Genomic DNA, 22685 nt, shown 5'->3' on the forward strand with positions numbered 1-22685 from the left:
AACTGTTGTACTTAACCACTCTTCTGTGGATGTCTTTTCTTTATAGCCTTTATGTTTTTTATCTTCACTTGCTACAACTTGTGACTACTGCCTTTTGCTGTGCATCTCTAGGAAGCGTCTAGCTCTGTCTTCTTTGTAAATCCCTTTGAGTAGTATAATATTCAACATCCCAACATTCATGTTTGTGCTTTAGGAGAATATGCTCCTACTTGAGCAGTGTGGATGCTGTAGCCTACCTCTGTAGTCACTGGAAAGACAGACGCCTATAGTTGAATAGAATGCCTTTGAATCAGTTTGTCTCTAGATCTGCATGAATGGCATTAACTATATAAATCTTACAGGGGTTGTTTACACAGACTGTATTCTCAATAAGAGTTCTGTGTGAATTAGTTTTATGTGGGGGGAAAAAAAAAAAGCATTTTTGAGGAGCTGAAGCACCCAATTGTCAGTCCACATATGTGACAGAGAAATTCTGAGGACATTGCATAACTTTTGCATAACCATTGCATAACCAATTGCATTGGTGAACTGAGACCCTAGTATTAAAGTGAGTATGTCTTGGCTAGGATAAGAAAATCTTTTTTTCTTAATTTGCAGAATCATACAGACATTTGTTACACAACAGTGGAAGAAAAGCAAAGAGAAATCTAATTGTACTCACAATAAGAAGGTGTCTGACAAAAAGGTGAAATCCCCTCTGCACATCTTTTCTACATTGCGCAGGTAATAGCAAGGAAAATGAGCTGTTACCACCATATCCTGTTAAAAATCCACAGCAGATATCACAAGGTGAAATGTTGACTTTTCTTCACAGAGAAGTGCTCTATTTATATCTTACGTTATGGGTTTCCAGTCCTTGCCTTGCATGACATCAAAAGTGAACTAGGTGCTCTTGCAACTTTTAAGGCTATTTGAAGAAAGAGCATTTCAGTGCCCTGCTCTCTGAAACAACCATGACTCATCTAGAATTGGAAATAATTAATTTTATATTACTTAATTTGGTTGTATTTGTATCTTTGCTAGCTTGGTAGCATTTGGCTGTTACTTCAATAGGAATAATATATATTTTATATATATATATATATAATATATATAAAAAATTTTGTGGTTGTCCAGCTGTTCTTTCCACAGCTGTGTATATTTTTAATTTTTTAAAACTAGAATGGTCATTAATGAAAGACTGATCTTTAGAGCTGATGAGCACCCACCCCTCTCCACTGTCCGAGTACAATAATGTTCACCATTTCTGAAATGCAGGCACAGAAATTCAAAGAACAGAGGCATTAAAACCATAAGAAATAGTTTGTGAATAGTTCATTTGAATTAATTATGACTTCTGCCAGTTGCTCATACTCTTAAGTGTCTGTAAAATCAGGCTCTGATTTTACATCTTTCAAGAATGTGACTATTTACTCTAGTGTGTTTCCTGCTTATGAAAGGTTGATCGATCACCCCTTCTGTACATTTGAATTGAATGCTTCTTTGAAAATTCCTTCTTTTGGATGAATTTTGTTATTCTAAATTCCATGTATAAAAAATAGAGGGAGTACAGCAATCACTCATTTTGAAGAAAGGAGGGATGCCAAAAGTAACAAAATATTGTCTTCTCAAAGGTAGAAGAGGAAGATGGTGTTTTAAGTAGAAAGCTTACCCATTCCCTACCATGCCACCCACCATTTCCTAGCGCAGGCTGTAACTTGGGGTTTGGTTATATTCAGAAAGGGCATACAAAAGCCAGTCCAATCTTTCTCCTCTTGATTTGGGCTGCTGCAGTGCCCGTCCAAAGACCACTCAGCCCAAACACAGGAACCCTCTCTCTCTCTCCCTAGAGCACCATTCCTACCTCCTGTCTGCCCAAGGTTGGTAATGAGCTAACTGCAACAGTGAGTCAGTGACCTCCATGTGCATTTTCCACTGTCACTACTTGCTAACAGGGTGGGGAAACCTCCCCTTAGGGCTTCACTACTCTTCTGTTTGATTGAAACCCAAAAAATGCTGCAAAGTTAGGGTTGCTTGTAAAGTGTAGAAAAATGATTCAGCATACCTGATACTGGTTCTTGCTTTGCAAGGACAGGTGAACATGAACCTTATAGAAATGTGACAGTTCGTGTGAATGTTATTTCATAAAAACCTTTTGTTCTTTACTTTCTGCATTCATAATTTAGATCCCTCACATTCTCATTTCTAGTGTTACAGAGCTAGAGTTTGTCTAAAACAGGAGAGAAGGGCATCAAATTTTCTTCCACAAAGCACCCAGATTATTGTGATGTTTTTTTAAAAAAATGTTCATTTCAGCTGAATTAAATTTGATTTACTGCCTGCACGTTTCACTGCTCATTATATCTTCATTTGGATCTAGACATAGAATTTGTTGTCATGTCCAGAAGACAATAACTTTAATGGGATCATGCCATGATGATTACATAGGAAATATAGATTTTGATAAGAAAAATATGATATAATCTAGCATGAAATATGTGGGTTTCATTTCAAAGATAATCTCCTGAATAAATGGTTTGTTTAGAGACATGGGGACCTTTACGAAGAACTGTAAGGATATAGCCTCTAACTTTTTAAAAGTAGTTAGTCATCTTTTCAATGGATGAATTTGTGTATAAATAGGAATGAGATGTCTATTTGGTATTGGGAAATTATTCCTACATACAGTTGCTCATTTTTTTAATGTTGGGCTGTGTTTATCACTAGTCAAATACATAAAGACAGGTGGCATTTAAAAATTTGTAAATATGCCTGAACTTACTCATTTAATTTGCACAAGACTGATTATTCTCCAACTACATCTTCCCCTTCTTTATTTTTAAGGTCACCAAGTTATCCTCCACCTGGCTGTGGTAAAAATAAATCAAAACTGAAGTCAGAACAGGATGGGATCTCCAAAACTCACAAGCTACTCAGAAGGACTTACTCTAGCACAGTTAAGGCAGAGGATATGTGTGCCACAAAATCTCACAGAACCTTTGGCCGCTTGTTACTGAGTGACCCTAGGGCTGAACAGACAATAGCTATTAAATCACACAAACTGTTAAACCATTCTTGCTCTGCAGCCATCAAGCGGGAGGAGTGCATCACTTTAAAGCCTCATAAGCTATTAAGTAGGTCGTGTTCTGGGGGCCCTCGATGTGAGCACAAGAGCACCTTGAAACCCCACAAACTTTTAAGCAGGTCCTACTCCAGTAATCTTAGAATGGAAGAATTGGATGGATTGAAGAATCACAAGTTACTCAGCAAGACTTACTCCAATGCCCCTAAATCATCCAAAATGGAGCCTTTCAAGGAGTCCACCGTAGCAGAGGGCAGGAGTCTCTCTCTTACCTCAGGGCTTATTGGTATCTTAACACCATCTTCATCGTCACCTTCACAAGCTGCTGTGCGTAATAATTTTTTTTATTCTGCTCATTTTCCTCCTATTATTTTCCAAATGTACTATCATGCAAAGGCATTAATGCTTAGGACATATGTTAGTGAATATATTGAATATATTGGAAGACAAGAGCAATGGATTCAGCTTTTTAAGGAGGATTTACACAACTGTGCATGCACATATATTGAAGTTATAAAACCAGAATTTGCTTAGATCAAGACAGAGATTTTACATCTCATGTTGGATACAGCTCAGCGTACAGCTGCTGGCCATGGGAAATGTTCAGTCATACACTTCCTTCCCTGTCTCCTTTCTTGCTGCAGGAAGAAGGGAGAGTGTGAGCTTCTGTGCTGCAAAATTGGCTTGGTCACACAGGTCTTTTCTCATTTCCCTGTTTGCTTTGTGGGGGAAGCAACTGTCCATTGGCTTGTTTGGGTGCCAAGTCACCTCTCCTGGTCTTTTCAGCTGTGATCATCATCATACTGGAAGGAATACAGTCATGATTAAGCTCACCTCTTGCACATTTGTGCTTTGTGAAAGGTTTAACCTTCAAATGCACTGGTGGCAGCCGGAGGTTGGGGAAGGAATTAGGCCCGACATTCCCCCTTTCTTTCCCCAGACATGTTCAATTGGGAAAACAAAAGGTAGTGCACATTCTTAAATTTAAGAGAGAGCGCTCAAACTTAATTCTTCTGCCTCTTAAAAGATGGCTTTTATACTTTAAAGCAGGGGTCCTCAAAGTTTTTAACCAGGGGGCCGGTGCGGATGAAGTGGCAGGCAGTCATCTGCGGCTGCTTGGTTTCCCCCCCCAACCCCCGGGGGTGTGTGTGTGGTTCTGTAAATACCGGGGGCCAGATTGAGGACCCTGGGGGGCCGTAGCCAGCCTGCAGGCCATAGTTTGAGGACCCCTGCTTTAAAGGAAAGAGTGGGTCTGTCTGTGTTCTTTCAAGGCACCCACCTGTTTTCTGTGTTAGACCTGGGGAGAGACACGTAAGAGACAGTCCTCTCCACTCCCTTAGCTTGGTGGTACCTTGATGTTCTCAGTGTGCAAAAGCTGATTTTTGCTTGAAATACCATACATATATTCAAAATAGTGTCTTCTGAATAATGAAGTTGAGTGTGTTCTGTCTCATAGTAAATTAGTTTAATAAGCTGCAAGCTATACTCATCAAATCTAAAAGCAGTGATATACTATCATAAAATCATTTATATACATGCTGTGTGGTTGGTTCCTGTAATGTACACAGCAAAATTAATTTAAGGTGAGCCAATAGACTTTTTACTTGTCACAGTTTAGAGATTAATTTTTTTCTGAATCAGCATAGGATGTCTTAACTTCGCAGACTTTTCTCTCCTGAAGTTAATATAAAAAGTTTCATTGGTTTTGATAAGATAATAAAGAGTTGACTAAGTGGTTTTCTTACTGAAGTTATCAGCTGATATGGAAAACATGCAAGCCCTGCTTGACAGTCTATAAAAACTACCAGTAATTTATTGCCATAATGTATTTATTTTGAGGGAAAATCATCACATACATCATCAGGTGCAGTTTGACTGATGTTAGTAGAAGGGCATCAAGAGTCTGTTTCACATTTTACATGCAGGCACCAAATATATGGGTAACCTGGGTGCCTAACTGCAATTTGAAGTCAGTGGAATGTGGAAGCGATGGATCAAGACCCTAACTTCTCTTCAGTTCTCAGCTTAAATATTTGAATCTCATATATGAATACAATTAGGAGGATTATTTCCCAGGAGAAAAAAGGAAAAAGTTTCCCAAATAAATGGTTAGAGAAATGAAAGGAAATAAGACTATAAACAAAAACAAAAAAAAAAACAAACAAAAAAAGTAAATGCAGATGATCTGACTTATGCAAAACAAGGGTTGATTGAGATAGATATCAGCCCAGAGGGAATTTTGTACCTTAGTGATTCCTATAAAAAAAGTTCCTTCTAATTTATTTGCTGTACATTGAAATAAAAAGGCAGAAAGAATCTCAGTGGGATCTGAGCACAGAGATCTGTTAGTGTGATGCTTACAGAAGTGAGATCTTAGTAAATATATAAAAGAAAAAGATTTTCAGCTGTTCTGAGAGTTATATTAGTCATTGAAGCCTAAGCATATAGCACATATTTGGACAGACAATACGAAGCTAAAATTTAAAGGAAATTACCAAATGCCAGCTTATGAGAATGGAGTGAAGGCACTGGTGTTTCCATTTGAGATTAAAGGTTTTGGGATGCTGAGATACAAAACCTCATCAGATTTAATAACTAAAAAGAAATGCTAAAAGTCTATCCCACACTCAGAAAACAGTAAAAGGATTGATTATTTATAATGGTTTGTTTATGCAAATAAGAGATCTTTTTAGATGCAAATATTGTTTAACATATTTCCATGCAAAAATACAAATGTTTTACCATTTCGTAATAATTAGTCTACCAACACTGAAGTTGCCTGAACTTTTTTCCTTGCAGCAAAATTATGGTGCAAGATGCATTCTGGTACAAGATCGTGGCTTTCTTGTGCAGGTAGGATGTCATATCTTACCCATTTATGAAACACTGTGGAGTATGAGCTGACTGTTAATTATTTTTAAGCAGATGTTGTTTTTCTCATTTTCATTGTTCTCAGACTATTGAATTTGCTGAGCAGCGTATACCAGTATTGAATGAATACTGTGTAGTTTGTGATGAACCCCATGTGTTCCAGAATGGTCCTATGCTGAGGGTAAGTGGTGTGCTTGCTGGGATAAACAACGCATTTTCTAATGCCTTAAATAGCAATGGATTATACAAACCTGTTATAAAATTATTACATTATTTTAGACTTGTTTAATCCTAATATGCTTTTAAGATGCAAAAATGTAATGCATATTAACTAGATTTTACTTTAAATTTAAAAAAATGTATTGCAGGGGAGATGGAAAGCAGAAACATAAAAGAGGGTTGCATTTCACTGAACACTATTGTGCTAGAGTAGTCATAACCAGAAAAGCTAGAGGAAGTGCATTAGAGTGCTTTCCTGGTCCTCTGGTACTCTCTTAAAAGCTCAGGGTCATCTCAGTCCTTTCACTCCTATCAAGCCATGACCAGGGTATTCAGATACATGGGTGTTAATGCTACAAGATCATGAAGTTCTTCTGAAACTCTTTTGTTCATGGGCTACTGGAATGAATCATCCTCCATAATGTGATAAAAAAGGCAGTAGAAGGGGATGTATCTGATCTAGGAGTGACCTACCTAGTCCATGGGCATTGTTGTGGTTCAGTATGCCCAAGGACTGGACAGTTACACAGCTCTTCCTTCCTTTCATTCCTGTATAACTGGGAACCTGGAATTTTGCATACTGAACATTGCACCCTCTCATGCTGCTGGTGACTGCATAGTAAAAAAAGATTAAGATTGGTCACGAAAGACACACCTTGCCTGGAGCTACTGGATCAGTGCAGCTTTATAAAAGAATATGTAGGAGAATAAAATTCTTACCTTTAGGACTGACCTTGCAGTTTAGAATCCTTCTTGTTTCACCTGTCCTGAATCCTATTGAAACCTGAGTAACCTTAAAAGACTAAAGCCATGGAAAGTTAATACCAGTGTGTGAATGGTCTGACACCTCATCTGCCAATTTCTTCACAGTGTGGTGAGCAACTACACATAAAATGAAGCAGACATCGTCTATGATAGTTCCATGGAATTAAATTCAGGAAGGTTATTGCTTACGTGATAGCAAAAGTCACCTCAGCATCATCCCCCATAACACTCAGTGGCACTACAGTCAGGCATTCTGACTGCAGTTGGGGTATGTAAATAGGCTGCTAATAGGATTTGCAAAAGCATCTACATATTCAATTAACACCATTTTAAGTCATGGTTAAACCTCTGTACTTTTGAAAATCCTATCAGGTGTTTATTTGCCTCTTCAAGCTTATATCTACATTTTAAAAACATGTTTTTCTGCCAGATTTATCAGCAACCAAACCCTGATTAGAAACCTATAGAAAAAGCACCAGTTCCTTGTCATTCATCTTTGAATGCACTTCTATGCATATTACCTGTGACAGGATGCGATAAGACAAATTGAATAATATATGATATTTGGATAATATAATTATTTAAATCATTGGGGTTTATCTGTTGTCCATAGGACAAAGCAAACAGTAGGATTTATTCCTGTTCATGTGATGAACTATTAAAGGAAAACAGAATGGAAAGTAATCTGCTCTAAATTCAAAAAATAATCTAATTCTTCTTTTTTTTCCCACCTTAGAGCAAAATCCCTCAGAATGACTTTTCTCTGTCTTCAGCTTAAAGAGGGGTCATTTTAGCCATCTGCTTGAGAGTCTTCCAGTGCTTCAAACAGAGGAAAGTGTAAACATGTTTGCCACTAAACACATATTCATCAGTGCCTTTGCAAGCAGCATAACCTAGCAAGCTTTGCAAAAATGAAAGGGTGTCCTTATATAACCCAGGGAGAAGGAGATAGCAGGAAGAAATCTAGCATGCTCTGTGTATGCTTGAATGACTTAATAAGCAACATATATCCATTAATGAGTTTGCAGTTCTGTAGAAGATGAGGAAGGATCTCAGTTTGAATATAGCATGAGTTTGCCAAAGGGTCTTAAGGAAGTTTATGCTTTATTCTACTGAGAGCTCTGGCAGAGGCAGCCTAAAGTAGTTAATTGTAGGGTTTGTTTACATGCTTCGGCTGCACACACACATACACATACATACATACATACATATATAATGTACGTAAAGGGAATAAAGAATGACCCAACTGAAAAAGCACTTTATGTTTAATACTGCTGCAACAGCAGATCTCAGAAATACAGTACTTTATTAAGCAGAATGCAAGGTGCTTTCATTTAAGGTAATGCTACATGCAATCTAGCCTTGTGTCACTTAATGGATCCCATATGATGTACCCCTAGCCTTCATAAAGAGCTTTAGAGTGTTCATGATTTCGATACCACAGTAACTTCATCAGATTTCATAATGATCAGAAACTTGCTATGATCTGCTTATATTTTTAGATTCCGTGTTTTGATCCTGTTTTATACAGATATCCATATCTCAAAGGCATTACTTAGGCTCTAACTGTAGTTGGTTGTATCACAAGAGATGCCACAGACTAAATAGTTCTGGATGGTTCAACAGTCTCTTCTGTTAAAGAATAGCTCCTCCACACAGATGCACACAGGGTACTGTCTGGATATGTGTATCCTTAATGATGAGTTTCCCTTCTACCTTCTGGACCTTTTTTCAACAACAAAGAAAGCATATGAATTTATAAAACCATAGAAAATTTATTGCTTGAGAAGTTCTTTTTAAATGTATTTAGTCTTGATTTTCTGGTATTTAATGGAGTTTTACGCAATTAAAAAGAAGCCATATTCATTGATGCCAGTAAGGAATTTGATTCTGTAATTCTCCAGTATGTCAGCCTGACACCTTTCATGAACTATAGCGTAGTTTAATTGTCTTGAAATGCAGTTTAAAAAATTTAACAATTGCCATCACACAATAATTACATTATTTTAATACTGTAAACTCCCATAACTGGGTATAACTTTTTGTGCTGGTTATTAATGACTTCCATAATCCTTATGTCTCATCCTCAGGACAGCTGAAGATAGCAAGTGAAACTGTGAGATAGTTTTTCCTTTCTGCAGATTTGCTCTACAGGCTATGTTTTTATCTTAGTTATGCAATATCTTTAAATCAGTCTCTTTCAGCACAAGCTTTCTTCTCAGTATTGTGTGGTCTGGTTTTAATATCTATTTCAATTTGCTTTGCTTTCTTAAAAACTTGACATCTTCTTTCTAATAAGATAAGAGCAACTTGACAAGAAGATGTGTCTTTTTGTATAACTTAATTTAGACACTAGATCCATATGACAGACATACCATTGTATGGAAGATGTCTGTTGCAGAACAGCTTCATAACACAATTACATATGTTTGGCTTTATGCTCTTGGATGCCTGTCTTTCTCCAGAGCCCATGGTACTAATATAATCATGCAAATCATAGAATAGTGTGGGTTGGAAGGGATGTTTATAGGTCATCTAATCCAACCGCCCTACAATGAAATGTTCCTTGTTGGTTCAGGGATCCTATTGTACACTGGAATCTTTGGATGTTGTTAGGCTATTGTCACATGAAAAGGGGGAGGGGGGAAATCCTCTCAACCCCAGGTGTTTTATCTGTCTATTAGCACCCCAGGAAAGCCGAGACCCTTGTGCCTGACCAGTCTGTCAGCGTCCCGTTACAGGGATCCTTCACTGAACAGTCCCACTGGATCAGAGGGCAATTTGACTGCCTTGTTCAGGGAGACAAGCCAACAGCATCAGGGGGACCCCTCAGTGGGTCTTCCCACTTTGTTTAAATGTGTTACCTGCTGCTGGCAACTTAGTGCCCACAAAGGACTCACACTAACAGTTTACGGCATAACACTCTTTATTATGAAATCGTGACAAGTTAAGATTCGTAATTGCCAGTGATAGGGACTGTCTGCAAAAACAAGCTTGAAATGATACACAACCTAACTATATACAACCAAAACCTTAATTACTAATGACAGCTAGAATGAGTTAGTTATTTAGCATGCATAAGTCAAAGTTCTTACCCAATAGGCATCCCTATGGGGGAGAAGACAGGTTCAGCCCATCAAATGATCCTAGAAGTTATGATGGAATCTTCCCCTAACTTCTCCCCTCATCTGTCCACTTTTTATACTTCATCGTACATTGCATATTAATTCATCATACACAGGACTGGTTACAAGTTTCTCACTTTAATGCAAATCAGTACGCATCCTCAGATAGCACTATTGAAATTCTCTGCTAACTACGCATGCTCCTCAAGCAGGGTTTTGCCCTCTTTTGGGGGGGCTATTTGAGTTGGAGGTCATGATCTCCCACTACCACTATTATCTTTGTCCTATTTTCAACTAATTTTCTATTGATGTCAGTGGATTGCAACATCTTATCATCCTGTTTCCTCTCATAGCCTGAACTTTCCTCACTTGAAGGCTTCTTTCTGCATAACTTAGATAATGGTGTTCTTTTCACTGTCTGTTCTCATGCTCCCCAAGGCTGACTCCCTTGATTAAAGTCCCTTCATTCATAACAATTTTAGAGTGAGTCAGCTTGACCTAGCCTTGTGAACACTAAATCAGAGTTGGGTAATCCAGGAGTTTAGACAACAGTTCCCACTGCCCTTTGGACTTATTTCAGTCCAGGACTAGCCCATTTCCATCACATTTAGGTGGAGCTTGAGTGACTCTAGTCATACATATTGTTGTTACTAACTGGTATTGTGTGCCCAGTGAGGTGTAGTAGTACCTTGGAGGCAGGTAACTTTGGGAGGGAGGTGTGTGTTAGTATTACAATGAGATTATTTCATCTGAGGAAAGTCATTTCACCACAATTGGCTCAGCCATGGACAACCCATGGATTCTTCATGTGACAACTGGTATGCAGCTTATCAGCTGTGTGGTGCCATTAAGTTCCCCTTACTGCAGGGAGTACGACAGAGCATTGCCGCAGGGTCTCCACTCAGCTCCATCCTCTGTCACTCCTATCAGCATGTGCTGAGCTGGTAGGACGTGTTACTTAGGGAGCCATGGTAAAGCAGATTTCGTGCATGCCGACCATCCTGAAGGCGATAGCTGTATTTTACCCTAAAAAGCTTTCTGTAATACTATGCTTCTATTAGGATCCAATTTTTCTCTAATTCCCCCCCTCAAGGTGATTTTCCCACAGCTTAGTCACTTATTGAGGGTAAATAAAGAGGCTCTCTTAATTACTTACTGAAGATGCATAAAGACAAAATTCTTAGATTTCTCTTGGGAATTTCTTTACAGAACAAAGTATGGATCTTTCAGGACAACTAGTTTTCTTTTGAGATCCAGAAGTTCCCTGAAATACAGAAGACCAGAATTACAGATACAGTCCCTACGTGTACTCTCCAAGTGCATGTGTAGATAAAAACACATTGTGTAGATGGGGTAACTTCAAAACACAAACTTCATGCTTTCATAAGGAACTACAGATGTATTACTGTGAAGGGGAAGGACAAAGGTTCTCTGGAATGGAAGAAGGAGTCTTAGAAAAGTACCGTAATACACTTCTTTTTATAAAGGTCCATGATCCATTACTTCATTCCATCCTCTTTTTAAAAAAGCCAGTAAAGTAGGTGACGCATTCCTGTAGGTATTCACACCTTTCCTGTATGATATGAGGATGAATGTAATTTCTCATCATAGCATGTTCCTTTAGTATTTATTTCAAGAGCACAGTGAGATCTAATGACTATTTACAGTGCACCCAAAGTTATAAAAGCTAAATTGGATGTTTAGAGATACATACTTACATAGAATGCCACTGAAAACTGCAAATCCCCTGAAATCACTGCATGGCATGATATGCAGTCTTTCTGCAAAGCACAGACAAAATTAAATGAAAACATGGATACTAAGAAGAAAAAGTATTATTTAACCTCTTGAATAGCATAGACTATAGTATTTCATGCAGTTATTCCTAACAGTGATCAGAATCCTACATATTTCACTTTTCATAAAAGGATTAAGAAACAGCTTTGAAAACATTAGCAAGTGTTGGGACTGCAGCCTTTATATCCAAACCGTTCCTGTTTCTCGTGTAAATCACAGAGAAAGAGGCTGCATCCTCCTGCAAGGTGATCTGTGCTGCACAGTTCTCAGGAGCTCTGTCATCAGTCTTCTGAAGTAGCTCAACTTTGAAAAACAGTGGGAAGTACAAGGTTTTGTGCTGAGGAGAGATGGAGAAGGCAGACCTGGTAAACCTACTGAAAACAGTAAGAGTCTGCTCATTTGAATCGTTAGACAGCACCTCGTGTTACTGTCTTTGAATTTGTTCTCAACAGAGAAGTTGTTTAGATGAGTGAAACATGGACTATTATTTGTTTGCAATTAATGGCTAGATTTGAATTGTTTCAAAAACATATTTCAAAATGCTTTTCTCTGACATTTTCAAACAGTTGGTATCTCATTCACATGTGTTGTTAAAATAGTTAAATAGATTATCCTGATTTCTGTCAAACTACCAGATTAAATATTAGAGGTAAACTTAGGAAATTTTGACCTCCACAAATCCCATTCTGAAGTACTAAGATATTCTCCCATGGGGCAGGTATATCTAGTGAAAAGCCCCTGAAACTGGAGCTTGTTTCATCCACTGCTTTTCACTGGCTTTTGAATATCTCCAAATGTAGAGACTCCACAACCTCTCTGGGCAACCTGTTCCAGTGCTTGATAAAGCATTAGAGAAAGTTAATTTTAACTTTATATAAAACTTTAAGATAAAGTTTTGATAAAGCTAGTCCTGTATGACAGAATAAAAGGACAAACTGACTTCCAAAGGTCTTTCTAAACTATATAATTTGGTTCATCTAGCTAAAAAATGTATTTTGCAAAGCAGATATAATAATGTACTAAAGAAACTTCAAAATTATTTGGTTCTATATTAAAAGACTATTAACATTTTTTTAATGCCATATGAAATTCTTCCTGTTACTTTAGAGCTGGTAATAATATTCTAGGGAAGGACTATGTTGCATTTTAATAATGCAACAGTTTGGCTGCTATATTAGTAGAGAGATATCTTGTTTTAGAAATTCACCATGTGATAACAGAACTTTTATTATAAACATTTAAATATAATGAAATCATGAGTCATTAATAAAAGTGGTTATTATATTTAAGATCTGATTAAGTATAACAAAAATATATTATCATATATTATCATATTTGAAGACTGGAAGAAAGCAAATGTCACTCCTGTCTTCAAGAATGGCAAGAAGGAGGACTCAGGGAACTACAGGCTGGTCACCTTCACCTTAATCCCTGGGAAAGTGATGGAACAGCTAAGCCAGGAAACCATTTCCAGGCACATTAAGGACAAGAAAATCATCAGGAGTAGTCAGTGTGGCTTCACCGAGGGAAATCATGCTTGACCAACTTGATAAATTTCTATGATGAATTGACTAGCCTAGTAGATGAGGGGAGAGCAGTGGATATTGTCTACCTAAACTTCAGTAAGGCTTTTAACACTGTCTCTCATAAGATCCTCATAGACAAACTGTTGATGCATGGACTGGATGAGCAGACAGTGAGTTGGACTGAATACTGGATGAATGGATGGCCTCAGAGGGTGATGATCAGTGGCACAAAGTCTAGTTGGAAGCCAGTAACTAGTAGTGTACCCCAGGGGTCAATACTGGGTCCAGTCCTGTTTAATATCTTCATTAATGATCTGAATGATGGAGCAGAGTGTACCCTTGGCAAGTTTGCAGATGATGCAAAACTGGGAGAAGTGGGTGATACTCCAGAGGGTTGTGCTGCCATTCAGAGGGACCTTGACAGGATGGACAAATGGGCTGACAGGTGTCTCATAGAGTTCAACAAGAAGTGCAAAGTCCTGCACCTAGGGAGGAACAACACCAGGCACTAATATATGCTGGGGGCCACCCAGCTGGAAAGAGGCTTTTCAGAAAAGACCCTAGGGGTCCTGGTGGACACCAAGTTGAACATGAGCCAGCAATGTGCCCTTGCAGCAAAGAAGGCTAATAGTATGCTCGACTGCATTACACAATAAAATTGCCAGCAGATGGAGGGAATTGATCTTTCCCCTCTACCCAGCACTAGTGAGGCCACACCTGGAGTACTGTGTCCAGTTCTGGGCTCCTCAGTACAAGAGAGTTGTGGACATGCTGGATAAAGCCCAGCAAAGGGCCACTAAGATGATTAAGGGACTGAAGCATCTCACATAGGAGGAAAATCTTAGAGAGCTGTGACTGTGTAGCCTGGAGAAGAGAAGGCAGGATCGTATTAATATATATAAACACCTGAAGGGAGGGTACAAAGAAAATGGAGCTTGGCTCTTTTCAGTGATGCCCAGTGACAGGACTGTCATGACCCGAAAGGAGTTGTTTAGGATGACCTCCCTCCCTTTGGGACCAATGACCAAGTTTGTAATACCCTTGGACTGAATTAAGGTGAAACGACACCAACTAACCAGTTCTATGATTTATTAATACAAAATACAAGACGTGGTTAGATACGATAGCTCAATGGTGATTAACTGGATAAGTCCTGTGCCACACGTTGTTACTTAGATTTGGTCACTATTCAATAAAAAGAAAGGGGGGGGGGGGGGAAGAGAAGGCGATATCACCACCCATGGATCCAGTAGCATCTGTCGTGACTTGACAGACTTCCCTCCTGCTACCCAGAGCAGGGAATCCACTGAGGAGATGAAGACATGGACTCCTGAATCCCACCAGAAGACCTTTCATTAGTCCAAAACTCACTCTTATATATTCTTATTTGCTGTTCACGCGCACCATACTAAAATATCAGTGGTTAATCAATACTGTTCATGTGCTTCTTAGCTACATATAATCGGTTAATTACTAAGCTACAAACACACTGAACTTCTTGCATTTTTTCACTCTTCCTTCTTATCTCTGTGTGTTTCATGTTCTCAGCCAGCCATCAACGTGGCATCGTGCATCTGCTCCAGCCTTGCTTCCTATTCCATTTCTCTTCTGGGCGTTCAGCCAACCTTATCTTACTTTCTGGGCATTCAGCCTTCAAGGTCCTTCACAGGCATCATGGCCTCCAGCACTTGCCATAAAATTCTCTACAATTCTCCCTTCTTTATTTTGAACAGAAACAATATACAGGTTAAACTGCTTTTGAATCATAGATCTTATACAATTCAACATACAGGGAATAATCATCAATATAACCACAATTACCAATAACAACATTCCTCCGCGTATTGTAAGCTCCTGCAGCTATCCGGTGATTCCCCATGACATAAAAAGATTCCGCAACCAATCTCCCAATAGTTCATGCTGTAAAGTCCTTTCACATGTCCTTCAGTTTTTGTAATTGACTGTGAATCAACTCCAAATGGTCCGAAAGGACAACACATTCCTTCAATATCCTCACACCCATGTCCCTGTGCTAATAATAAAAAATCTATTTCTGCTCTATTTTGAAGCGTTGCATGTCTTATTGATCCTACATCTACGGTTAATTGCAAGATCATATTTGCTGTCAAGTTAGTTTGCTTTGCCATATAGCATGCTATTTTATCTATGTCTCCTAATGCTTTACATATTGCAACATTGGGGATAAACATGGCTGCTAACACTCGTGAGGCTTCTTCCCAAGTCTGTACTTTTGATTTGCAGTTTTTTGTTGTCGTGATTTAACCCCGGCCGGCAACCAAGCACCATGCAGCCACTTTTTCACTCCCCCCTCACCCAGAGGGGTGGGGAGGAGAATCAGAAAGGAATGTAAAACTCGAGGGTTGAGATAAGAAAAAATTAATAATCTAAACAGAATAAACAGAATAAAAAGATAAGAATAACAGTCATAACAATAACAATAATAATAACAATTAGGATGGAACGATGGGGAAAAAAGGGTAAAATCCAAAGAAAGGGAAAAGGAAAAAAAACCCCAACAAGTGATGCACAGTACAACTGCTCACCACCTGCTGACCGATGCCCAGCCAAGTCCCTGAGCAACAATTCCCCCCCAGCCAACCCTCCAAGTTATATACCAAGCATGATGCCCTATGGTATGGAATACCTCTTTGGCTGGTTCAGGTCAGCTGACCTGGTGGTGTCCCCTCCCAGTCTCTTGTGCCCCCCCAACATTCTGGCTGACAAGGCCCAAGAAACCAAAGTCCTTGACTTAGTATAAACATTACCTAGCAACACCTAAAAACATTAGTGTGGTTATCAACATTTTTCTCACGTCATAGCCAAAACACAGCACTGTACTAGCTACTAAGAAGAAAATTAACTCCATCCTAGCTGAAACCAGGACATTTGTATACACCCCTAGATCTCGTCGCTTTTGATCTTTCTTACTTCTAGTGTAATTTAACAGCTCTGCCATCTTGGGTACAAACATTGTCAATCTGCCTAGCGTGCATGGTCCCCCTACTGGTCGAGATGGGATACCTGGCCAGGCCCTGTCTCCACAGATTAAAAGTATTCCCGGGGGCAGAACCTTTGGTGATTGATTGACATTTGTGGCCACCACTGCTGATGGTGCTACCATTGGCGACCCACACCACCAAGTGGTACTTTTATATGCATTATTCTCTGGATTTATCCTCTGCATATCTGCATCGTTGAGCCGAGGCCTCACTCTTTCCTCTCCAACAAGCTGTATTAAAAGTGTGGCGAGCGCGCCTGCGGCACCCGTTGTTTTCTTTTGGTCTTTCATAAATGTAACACAACTCTGGTTTCCACCTGTAACAAATAAATCCAATTCTTCTGGTTCTAAACTTGTTCTATTTAGGGCTTCAATAATTGTCTTAATAGCAGTTCTACAAAAATTGCTTTCAAATTCTGTCCATCTTTTAATCCTACTCCTACCAAACGTCCTAAAGGGGTCCTCTGGGGTCACTAAAGACAAACACATTGAATCTTGTTCTGTCAAAATTGCATGTCACCCACATATTTCTTCTCAGCACTACTTTCCACAAGTCACAGCTCCCCAGACTCTAAATGATTGTCACCATTAAAATCTTCACTGTCATGTTCCATCTTCTGGAAGATCTTGATCCAGTGCCAGTTTGACCCATTTTGCTGGTGCCCATCTTGTTCCTGAATCTGTAAGTACACAAGCATACCCTCGTCCCCAGGTTAATAACAAAAATGGTCCTTCCCATTTTCTCTCATAATTTTTCACCATTACTTTCACTTGTTCCTTGTGCTACATTATTCCAGACAACATAGTCTGCATATGTTTTACAATTGGTGGTACTACATTGTCCCCTGTCAAACGTAAAAAGTTCATTACATATTGAACCTTCATCAATCTGTTCCCCAGTGACTCTCGCAGCTCCCCCTGTTTTTGTTTAGCCAGATATTGTTTCAACACCAAATGGGTGCGTTCAATAATTGTTTGACCTGTAGGTGAATGTGGAATACCCGTGATATGCATCACTCCCCAAAGTTCAAAAAATCGTTTGGTAGATCCTGCAATGTATGCAGACCCATTATCAGTCTTAACTTGTTTTGGTACCCCTAAGGTGGCAAACGCATGTCTAAAGTGTGTTTGCACGTCTTGCAGTTTCACCAGACAATGCAGTTGCACACATTGCCATAGAAAAGGTGTCTACTGATACATGAACATATTTGAGTCTCCCAAATTCTGCTACATAAGTAACATCAGTCTGCCACAACTGGAGCGCTGCTAGGCCCCTTGGGTTTACCTCTGCGGTAGGTCCTTTCACTACACACTGACAACCTGGACAAGCCTGCACAATGGCTTTTGCTTCTGAAATTGAAATTTTAAACTGCTTCTGCAACACTTTTGTGGTCTGGTGAAAAAACTCATGTGATAGCCTAGCCTGTTGCCACAAATTAGGAACTGGTGAAACAAACACAGGTTGTGTGAGTCGATCAGCTTCAGCATTTCCCTGTGCACAAAATCCTGGTAAATTGGTATGACTATGATAATGACAGATATAATACATTTCTTCTCAGTTATTCAATAAGACCCACAAGGTTTTCAGTTTGTTAAACAATAACTCATTGTTGACATGTTTTAAGAATGACCTTTCCAATCTAGTGACTATACCCACCACATAGGCAAAGTCTGCAACTACATTGATGGCCACAATTCTCCACTTTACAAACACCTCAATAATGCTTGCAATTCCACTATTTGTGGTGATCCCATGATTTATACTACGTGACTTTGCCACTGGTCATTTTCTTTCCAAGTAATTGCAGCTTTTCCTGTCCTTCCACTCCCATCAGTAAACACTGTCAATGCTGACAGAGGTCTTTCTGAACACAGTGATCTTTTCTCTAACCTTTCTTGTTGAACAAATGTCAACAACTTGTGTCCTGGATGATGCATACAAATTTGTCCATCAAATGCAGCTAAAGCTTTTTGCAATGGTATGCTATTCTGCATTGCCCACTGCAAATATTGCTCTGTTAGTGGAATAACAATAGTCTCTGGCTCTTTGCCCAACATGTCAACAATTCTGTGCCTTCCCTTTATAACAACATCAGCAAACATCTCTACCCTTGTCATCAATGTTTTATGTGGTTGATTTGACAAAAATTACAATTCTAAAATGATCAGTGGTTCAGCTTCTCCTTCCAGCCATTGCATGATCAATGCCAGAGGTTGAAACTCATTGTTTTGTTTTTTTTTTTGTTTTTTTTTTGTTGAGTTTTTTTTTTCTGGAATTCATTGTTAATTATCAACAGCTGTATAGATTGTCCCATCACTGCATGATGTGCTTACCTTTTATTTAAACATGCCTCAACAGAATTTAAAGCTCCTTCTGCTTCTGATGTTAATCGTCTTGGGGCACTCAAGTCACTATCCGTTTTCAAGAGATCAAATAACGGCTGTAATGTCTGATAATCAATTCCTATAATTGTTCTTATCCAATTTATATCGCCCAACAACTTTTGCACATCACTCAGTGTCTGTACATCCATTCTGATTTTTAATTTCTGCTGTTCAGTACATCACTGCAAAATTTTCCATTCCAAATAATTCCATGATGCTTCCCTCTGCACCTTTTCAGGTGCAATGTTTAGACCATATGCTTCTAAACCACAACACAGTTCTACCAAATATTGCTCAGTGTTGTCAGGTCTTGCAATTAAAATGTCATTCATATAATGATATATCAACAAGTCTTTATAATTTTGTCGAAATTGCCTCAGCGCCCTATTGACATATAGCTGGCATATTGTGGGAGAATTTTTCATTCCCTGGGGCAATACAGTCCACTGATACCACTGCATTGGCACTCCCTTATTTTTGGTTGGCACTGAAAATGCAAATTTTTCACTATCACTCTAATCGCTTCCCTGACTCTGGCAGCATTGCAAATGCTCACAGTGCCAGCCTTGTGGATTCCTGCAAAATGTCCGGAGCCATCCGTGCTTGAATCTCAGGGGTGGCAAAGGGACCTGTTCCAAGCAAATGTGAAGTCTCAACCCTACAGAGGGGGTCAGCAACTGGCCGATCCAAACTGCTAACTGCGGCTATTTCCCAAAGCTCAGCAAATTTGTCCTTCCACAACAACCTTTGTGTCAGTGTTAAAATCATTGTTGCTAATTGCATAGAATCATATGGTGTTATTAATCGTCCTGTCATCACATTCCCTAATAAAGTTTGTGTAAAAGAACAATATAGTCCATTTTACATTACAGTTTTCCGTAGTTCTTTAATCATTTCCCAGTGAAACAGCCGATATTGACCTGGGTGTCTATCTTGTAATATCACGGGAAACACGTGCACTCCCTCTTTCAAACTTTCCAAGTGCACTCTCCTCCACTCCTCTTTAACCTGTCTCCTGATATAATTTTCGTCATTGCTGCTTCCCTTATTACTGCTCTGCCGCACCAGTTGCTTCTTCCTTACTTTTGACTGTTCCTTTTTTAACTGCAAATCCTCCAATCGTAAATTTAAGATTTTCACCTTGTCCATCCTCATCTGAATCCTCTGACTCTGCTCTTTCTAGTTCATCAGAAACATGCTCAGTTTCAGCCTCGCTCTCACTCGGCTCCGTCTGCTGAGCAACATCTTGTTTTGTTGTTACACTGGCTTCCTGCCCCTTCTCAGTCTCCGACCAAGCCTCCTTAGCAATTCCTGCAAGCTGTTTTTCTGCACACATCTCTTTCAATGTCTCAATCACTAATCTCCAAGTAGTCATAATTTGGCTAGTGTCAAAGTCCCCTCGAGATGCCTTTTCCAAAATTTGGTCTCCTGCTGACTCCCACATTTTAACATCAAATATTTGTGTAGAGGTTGCTGGGGTGCCTTGGGTCTCTAACCAGGCTAGCAACAGTCCCAGATTACTTTTTTCATATACAACTCCTCTTTTTTGCAAAATATGCTGAAACATCCTTAATATACTTTTTTCTTCTGCAGACATATTTGAACCCATTCTTAAAATTTCTTACAGTTTCTAGTTTTTAAGCTACTCACCTGTCTCGATGCGTACAGGCATTATTTCCTTAGCCCCCAGGGTCTGGGTTGTCCACCTGGTCCAGCCGTCAGGACAATCGATCAGCCAAGATGTCTCCTCCGGAACACAGCCCCCTTCCGCAAGCTGTTGTCTTTTTCGCCCAGTTCTGTCCTTATCCTTCCAAAGTCTTGGAACTCCTCCGTCAGGGTCACCATTTGAGGAGATGAAGACACGGACTCCTGAATCCGACCAGAAGACCTTTTATTAGTCCAAAACCCATGCTTATATATCCTTGTTCGCTGTTCACGTGCACCATACTAAAATATCAGTGGTTAATCAATACTGTTCACACACTTCTTAGCTATATATAATTGGTTAATTACTAAGCTACAAACATACTGAACTTCTTGCATTTTTTTTCTCTCTTCCTTCTTATCTCTGTGTCTTTCATGTTCTCATCCAGCCGCTGACGTGGCATCACACATCCGCTCCAGCCTTGCTTCATATCCCGTTTCTCTTCTGGGCGTTCAGCCAGCCTTATCTTACTTTCTGGGCATTCAGCCTTCAAGGTCCTTCACAGGCATCATGGCATCCAGCACTTGCCATAAAGCTCTCTACAATCCACTTCACCAGTTATAGACCTAGGCAGTGCAAACAAACACTAGGACTCACCGTGTGATTAATGATTACTTTAACAAACACCATACATCAATACTCACAAGCAAACCACTATCCCTGTTGATATAATGGAGGTAGTGATCATATGTTGGCCACCCTTCATAGTATTATAATAAACAACACACGGAAAGGTAAAGAAATAGACTACAAAGTTGAACAACACATTATAGTAAGCTACAAGTGGAAAAAGTAAATAGACACACAACCTGCTCAGAAGGAAAGTACTGCATGATAAGGGATCTCAGGCCAGCTGAGAGGGAGCTCCATAGAGCACTCTCCGACTTGAGATTTTATACCCTTACAGTCATGTAGGCTTTTCGTATGTTTAACTTTGATAGGCAAGCCTTTTTTATCTGTTTAGACAAAACATGGAGATGTTGCAACACTGTATGTGTGCTCCCCCTTGGCTGATAGATAATTTTTATCTTTGGGCTTTGTTCCCTTTGAGACGGAGGGTGTGAGCGAGGCAGTGTCATCACATATGAACAGTATGGATTGAGAGCCTCAGAAAGGAGAAACTACCCATCTTATACCCAGTCCTGCTCCTCTGTTTATGGCTTCAATGGCTGTTTCCCTTCTTCAGCACACTTCTTCTTTGTTGTTTTTCTCCAAACAACAGCGTGAACGTCACAGCATCTTGTTGGTCCTCTTCACTCTAGGTGTCTTGGTGGTGGGGATCCCACCTGAGCTTTCATCGATTTGGGTTTTATGCTCTTGAAAGGATGCCCCCTCATTTACATACAAAGTGAGGGTGGGTGTAGTCTGTGTCTGCACGAGCTCAATGTATGAGCAGTGATCACAGGGTGTCCTCATTGGTGGTCATGAGGGGTTTAGGCAACCCCTGCTGTGCACATGAGCAGTTGCCTTATGTTACCACAGAATTTCTTCCAGGAAGCACTAGCTAGATCTCACCTTTACGAGACCTAAAGCCTTTACATCCTATACCAACTTGTGGTTACCAAGTTAGGCAACAGCAGCTCACTTTGCAGCAGCAGCTTGTATCGGTTCCTCTCCAATTTGAGCAGAACAGCTTTGCACCAGTTCTGCTTGAATTTGTGCACTAAGCAATGATTAAGGCAATTATCAATATATTGGTTCCTTACACAGGACCAAAGGCAATGGGCACAAACTGAAACACGGGAGGTTCCATCTGAACATCAGGAAAACTTTTACCTTTTCTGAGGGTGACTGAACATGGGAACAGGTTGCCCAGGAGGCTGTGGAGTTTCTATCTATGGAGATATTCAGAAGCCATTTGGACATGGTGCTGGGCAACTGGCTCCAGGTGAGCCTGCTTGAGCTTGGGTGTTGGATAAGATGACCTCCGGAGGTCCCTTCCAACCTCAATCATTCTGTAATTCTGTGATCTTATTCAGCTTTTACATAGTATAATTTGTGTAGTCGATGACTATCTTACTGTCTGTATACCTTCCTGAATTCATCATTTACAAATACTAAAGCCATTGGTAAAACATCAACATTGAATGGATTTTAAAGACCTGTGAAACAATTATACTTCTGCAATGGAGAGACAGGACACTGCTTGATGCAAGTAAATGTCAATTTTTTGTACACAATCACAAGTTTATATATGTTTTCAGAAGCTGGG

The 22685-nt window shown here is 39.6% G+C and overlaps 1 protein-coding gene across 1 annotated transcript in view; it reads left to right on the forward strand.

Annotated features, from left to right (window-relative positions):
* The window catches only part of LOC130141940 (protein mono-ADP-ribosyltransferase PARP8-like), a 160127-nt gene that overhangs the window by 109344 nt on the left and 28098 nt on the right, over positions 1-22685 (forward strand). Inside the window, exons 11-14 of the mRNA XM_056323237.1 lie at positions 598-723; positions 2824-3388; positions 5861-5914; positions 6018-6113. Coding sequence (XP_056179212.1) covers positions 598-723; positions 2824-3388; positions 5861-5914; positions 6018-6113 — 841 coding nt within the window. The remainder of the gene's footprint in view (positions 1-597; positions 724-2823; positions 3389-5860; positions 5915-6017; positions 6114-22685) is intronic.

The sequence above is a fragment of the Falco biarmicus genome, chromosome W (genome assembly GCF_023638135.1).
Source record: "Falco biarmicus isolate bFalBia1 chromosome W, bFalBia1.pri, whole genome shotgun sequence".
Lineage (NCBI taxonomy): Eukaryota > Metazoa > Chordata > Aves > Falconiformes > Falconidae > Falco > Falco biarmicus.